Here is a 6,034-nt window from a genome sequence, read left to right as displayed (position 1 = left end):
TCCATTCTTTATAAGAGATTGGACATTGGCTATATGGATGCCCACTGTTGGTTCACGATGTTGTGAGAGAGAAAAATAATATCACTTTTTTAGAGTATCGGTGGTTGTCTCTCAAATAGCGGCAACATGAGATGGCCATGTTCGGTATCTAATGTAATAACAAATACACACACTCAGCCATAACCCTATAGGTCATTGTCGCCTCCCTTAAAGCAGCTCCTGACGTCGAAGTCAAGGACAGACATACGTTTGATGGACATCAGGTGTGATTTGAGCAGGGGCGGCACGCGGCAGTAAATGATGTCACCCCCGTGTAACTATGATATAAGAGAAGCGCTGCTTCCTCCCTTGTTTCTCTATTGTGAGAGCGAAACAGAGGCAGATAAAGAGAGGACAGCACCGGAGCTGGGGGGTAAGCACCGATAGTGGACCAACTGGCGGGAAAGAAGCGGTGAGTTTATCTAACAACCATTATGTATTTGTAATGTGCTCGACCGGATCTTCCGTTACACTTTGTAATGTCAACTGCTTTTTCTAATAGCCTACAAGACAAGTCTAGACTATAGCCTATACTACACAACTATTTCAAAAGTAGGCTTAATAAATATGAAGTAGACTTCTGAGGCATATTGAGGGTGTTAATTCACTACTGAGTCCAGACCATAGAAATAGAATCTCATTCTAGTTCTGTGGTCAAGATGTCATGAACCGGAGTCAGTATCATGCAACCAGTTCGTTCTCGTTTAAACAATGAATTCGCACGCACGCCCATGATGAGTTCAGCCTGTGGGTTAGCCCCTTAAATGCTTTATGGCAGGTGTCAAAGTGTGTTTTTCCCCAGACTCTTGAGGACGCTTAAATATCTTACCGTTACACGTCTTTGCGATCTCACCTGTACGGTTGTACCTGTCTGTATTGTTTCCTACATGCCATAAGACCCCGACATGGGCAAGAAGGACGACATAGCTGTGGCCAAAGTCAAGATTGAGCAAAACGGAGACATTGGGTAAATATTTAGGTGCTATGCTGAGAATGTTGTCTTTGGCTGTTTGTATTTTGTCAACAATCGATTTGTGTTATTATTCCTTCTTTGGAATTACGGTCTAGTTCCTGAGTTAACTAACTCAATAACTTTATCTGCCGTTTTTAACGTTTAAAGATTATTATATCAAATTGATTTATAAAATGATGTTGTAGATATTCTGTCTCTTCTAGAGAGGATAAAGATGAAGAGAAAAAGGGGGAGAAAGAGCCAAAGATGCCGATGATTGGCGCCATAGCTCTGGTGAGTAGCCGAGATAAACAGTCACATACTTCTCCAGCTTTACACACTGTAGACTATTTATTATCAGGGCCCTGAGGTATTATTGGTGTGTGTGTGTGTGTGTATGGGTGGGAGGTTGTGCGAAGGTGTGTGCATGTGACTTGTGTGCCTGCATGCGAACGTGTGCGTGCAACGTGCTTGCATGTGTGTAAAGTTGGAACCGAGATCAGACATGAATGTGGAAATAGGGGGGGTTGGGAGTGGTCTGTTTCCTCTGGTCCCCTGCTGGGCCAGTAGAATAGCTGAAGGTTGAATTTCCTCTGTTTCCCTGCTGGGCCTGTAGAATAGCTGAAGGTTGAATTTCCTCTGTTTCCCTGCTGGACCTGTAGAATAGCTGAAGGTTACATTTCCCCTGTTTCCCTGCTGGGCCTGTAGAATAGCTGACGGTTGAATTTCCTCTGTTTCCCTGCTGGGCCTGTAGAATAGCTGAAGGTTGAATTTCCTCTGTTTCCCTGCTGGGCCAGTAGAATAGCTGAAGGTTGAATTTCCTCTGTTTCACTGCTGGACCTGTAGAATAGCTGAAGGTTGAATTTCCTCTGGACCCCTGCTGGGCCTGTAGAATAGCTGAAGGTTGAATTTCCTCTGTTTCCCTGCTGGGCCTGTAGAATAGCAGAAAAATGAATTTCCTCAGTTCCCCTGCTGGGCCAGTAGAATAGCTGAAGATTGAATTTCCTCAGTTCCCCTGCTGGGCCAGTAGAATAGCTGGTTAAACTTCCTCTGGTTAGGAGCCTCTCTACCACTGGAGAAACATACTGGAGTTCTACATACAAAATGACTCAGAGTATTCATTACCTTCATATGTTCTGTTTCTCTCTCTGCTCATCTGTCCATCTCTGTCCCTTTTCCTCTCCACTTATCCTTCCCCCTTTAATTCATTCTCCCCTTCCCTCTCCCCTGCCCCTTCTCACTCCCTTTCTCTCTCTCCTTCCCAATCTCTCACTTTCCTCATATCCCCACCCTGCCCCTCACTCTCGCTCCTCTTCCCCCATGCCTCTATAGTTCAGGTTTGCTGATGGTTGGGACAGGTTGATGATTGTGCTGGGGACCATCATGGCTATGGTTAATGGAACGGTCCTCCCTCTCATGTGTATCGTCTTTGGGGACATGACTGACAGCTTCATAGGAGACTCCATACAGACACAGAATAACTTCACCAGTGAGTCAGTCCCTACACACACACACACACACAAGCATGCACACACACACACACACACACACACACACACACACACACACACACACACACACACACACACACACACACACACACACACACACACACACACACACGCATGCACGCAACCATACACACACACACACACACACACACACACACACACACACACACACACACACCCACACACACTCTTAAAGGACAACGCCACCACTTTTCAACCTCATTTTCATCTCCAACGCAATACCAGTGCCTACATGTGAAAACGATGCATTTCTACATCTTTTAAAAAATATATAAAGTTAAGTAGTTATACCTGATGACATCATAAAAAGCTAAAACATTTTTTTTTAAACAGTGATTTTCAAACAATATGAGATTTGAGGTGATGTGGGGAGCAAGAAATTACCCTCTGGCTAGAAACTCATTTGCAGGTTTTGAAAATCACTGTTTTTTGTCACAGATTACACTTTTTTAGGACCTTTCTTCTTGTCTTTTTAACCACAGATCATAGAAACAGGCTGTTTTCACATATAGACACTGGTTTGGTGTTGGAGATAATGAACATGAGGTTGAAAAGTTGTGGAATTGCCCTTTAACTGTCTAACTGTCACATCTTTTCCTGTTCTAGACATCACGTTCCCTGTTTCCAACACCACTCTGGGAGAGGAGATGACTGGGTGAGGCTAAGACTCAATGATATTTCAGTTTACCAAGAAGGGAGTAGTTCCTGATCTTTGACCGGATCTATTTCAGAGGCTCCGTATCCGTGAGTCCGCAAATTCTCACAGTATCTCACGGGAACTTGGACTTAATCTATTTTCATAACCTAGACAGGGTGAACTGCATAGTTAAAGGGCAATTCCTCCACTTTTTAACCTCCTATTCATTATCTCCAGCACCATACCAGTGTCTACATGCGGAAAGTATTCAGACCCCTTGACTTTTTTACATTTTGTTATGTTACAGGCTTATTCTAAAATTGATTAAATAGTTTTTCCCCCCTCATCAGTCTACACACTATACCCCATAATGACAAAGAAAAAAGTTTTTTTAGAAATGTTAATTTATATTAAAATTCAACTGAAATATCACATTCACATAAGTATTCAGACCATTTACTCAGTACTTTGTTGAAGCACCTTTGAAAATGATTACAGCTTCAAGTCTTCTTGGGTATGATGTTACAAGCTTGAGGAGTTTCTCCAATTCTTCTCTGCAGATCCTCTAAAGCTCTGTCAGATTGGATGGGGAGCATTGCTGCACAGCTATTTTCAGGTCTCTCCAGAGACGTTTGATCGGGTTTAAGTCCGGGCTCTGCCTGGGCCACTCAAGGACATTCAGAGACTTGTCCCAAAGCCACTCCTGCGTTGTCTTGGCTGTGTGCTTAAAGTCATTGTCCTGTTGGAAGGGGAATCTTCGCCCCAGTCTGAGGTCCTGAGCACTCTGGAGTAGGTTTTCATCAAGGATCTCTCTGTAATTTGCTCCGCCATCTTTGCCTCAATCCTGACTAGTCTCCCAGTCCCTGCTGCTGAAAACATCCCCACAGCATGATGCTGCCACCACCATGCTTTACCGTAGGGATGGTGCCCGGTTTCCTCCAGACGTGACGCTTGGCATTCAGGCCAAATAGTTCAATCTTGGTTACATCAAATCACATTTAATTTGTCACATATGCTGAATATGTACATGTAGGTAGAGTTATTAAAGTGACTATGCATAGATAATAACAGACAGTAGCAGCAGCGTAGAGTGAGGGGAGGGGGTAATGCAAATAGTCTGGGTAGCCATCTGATTAGCTGTTCAGGAGTCTTATGGCTTGGTAGCCATAAGCCTCACTGCTCTGGACGGTTCTGACTTAGAATATGTGGACAACTACAAATACCTAGGTGTCTGGTTAGACTGTAAACTCCCCTTCCAGACTCATATTAAGGATCTCCAATCCAAAATTAAATCTAGAATCTGCTTCATATTTCACAAACAAAACCTCCTACACTCATGTTGCCAAACATACCCTCGTAAAACTGACTATCCCACCGATCCTTGACTTCGGCGATGTCATTTACAAAATAGCTTCCAACACTCTACTCAGCAAACTGGATGTAGTCTATCACAGAGCCATCAGTTTTGTCACCAAAGCCCCAAATACTACCCACCACTGCGACCTGTATGCTCTCGTTGGCTGGCCCTCGCTACATATTCGTCGCCAAACCCACTGGCTCCAGGTCATCTATAAGTCTATGCTAGGTAAAGCCCTGCCTTATCTCAGCTCACTGGTCACCATAGCAACACCCACCCGTAGCAGGCGCTCTAGCAGGTATATTTCACTGGTCACCCCCAAAGCCAACACTTCCTTTGGCCACCTTTCCTTCCAGTTCTCTGCAGCCAATGACTGGAACGAATTGCAAAAATCACTGAAGCTGGAGACTTATATCTCCCTCTCTAACTTTAAGCATCAGCTGTCAGAGCAGCTTACCGATCGATCACTGTACCTGTACATAGCCAATCTGTAAATAGCACACCCAACTGCCACACCCACTATCATCCCCATGTTGTTATTTATCTTCTTGCTCTTTTGCACCCCAGTATCTCTACTTGCACATCATCATCTGCACATTTATCACTCGTGTTAATGCTAAATTGTAATTATTTATGTAACTATTTATTCCCTTACCTCCCTAATCTTCTACATTTGCACACACTGTACATATATTTTTCTATTGTGTTATTGACTGTATGTTTGTTTATGTGTAACTCTGTGTTGTTGTTTTTGTTGCACTGCTTTGCTTTATCTTGGCCAGGCCGCAGTTGTAAATGAGAACTTGTTCTCAACTGGCCTACCTGGTTAAATAAAGTTGAAATAAAAGAGGTCCTGGATGGCAGGAAGCTTGGCCCCGGTGATGTACTGGGCCGTACGCACTACCCTCTACAGGGCCTTGCGGTCGGAGGCCGAGCAGTTGCCATGCAAGGCCGTGATGCAGACCAGAGAATCTTGTTTCTCATGGTCTGAGAGTCTTTAGGTGCCTTTTGGCAAACTGCAAGTGGGCTGTCATGTGCCTTTTACTGAGGAGTGGCTTCCGTCTGGCCACTCTACCATAAAGGCCTGATTGGTGGAGTGCTGCAGAGATGGTTGTCCTTCTGGAAGGTTCTTCCATCTCCACAGAGGAATTCTAAAGCTCTGTTAGAGTGACCACCTCCCTGACCAAGGCCTTTCTCCCCCGATTGCTCAGTTTGGCCAGGTGGCCCGCTCTAGGAAGAGTCTTGGTGGTTCCAAACTTCTTGAGGACCTTCAATGCTGCAGAAATGTTTTGGTACCCTTCCCCAGATCTATGCCTCAACAAAATCCTGTCTCGGAGCTCTACGGACAATTCCTTCGACCTCATGGCTTGGTTTTTCCTCTGACATGCACTGTCAACTGTGGGACCTTATATAGACAGGTGTGTGCCTTTCCAAATCATGTCCAGTCAATTGAATTTACCACAAGTGGACTCCAATCAAGTTGTAGAAACATCTCAAGGATGATCAATGGAAACAGG

General features: G+C 44.4%; 1 protein-coding gene across 1 annotated transcript in view; it reads left to right on the top strand.

Moving 5' to 3' along the window:
- The first annotated feature begins 320 nt into the window (after nt 1-320).
- The window catches only part of LOC109887961 (ATP-dependent translocase ABCB1), a 34,812-nt gene continuing 29,098 nt past the window's right edge, over nt 321-6,034 (top strand). Inside the window, 5 exon segments of the mRNA XM_031836888.1 lie at nt 321-451; nt 937-1,006; nt 1,216-1,285; nt 2,324-2,480; nt 3,130-3,178. Of these exon segments, the coding sequence (XP_031692748.1) occupies nt 945-1,006; nt 1,216-1,285; nt 2,324-2,480; nt 3,130-3,178 (338 nt within the window). The 5' untranslated portion in view covers nt 321-451; nt 937-944.

Source organism: Oncorhynchus kisutch, linkage group LG2 (assembly GCF_002021735.2).
Source record: "Oncorhynchus kisutch isolate 150728-3 linkage group LG2, Okis_V2, whole genome shotgun sequence".
Classification (NCBI taxonomy): domain Eukaryota; kingdom Metazoa; phylum Chordata; class Actinopteri; order Salmoniformes; family Salmonidae; genus Oncorhynchus; species Oncorhynchus kisutch.
The sequence above is the reverse complement of the archived record's forward strand: the minus strand, read 5'-3'. Positions and strand labels throughout refer to the sequence as shown.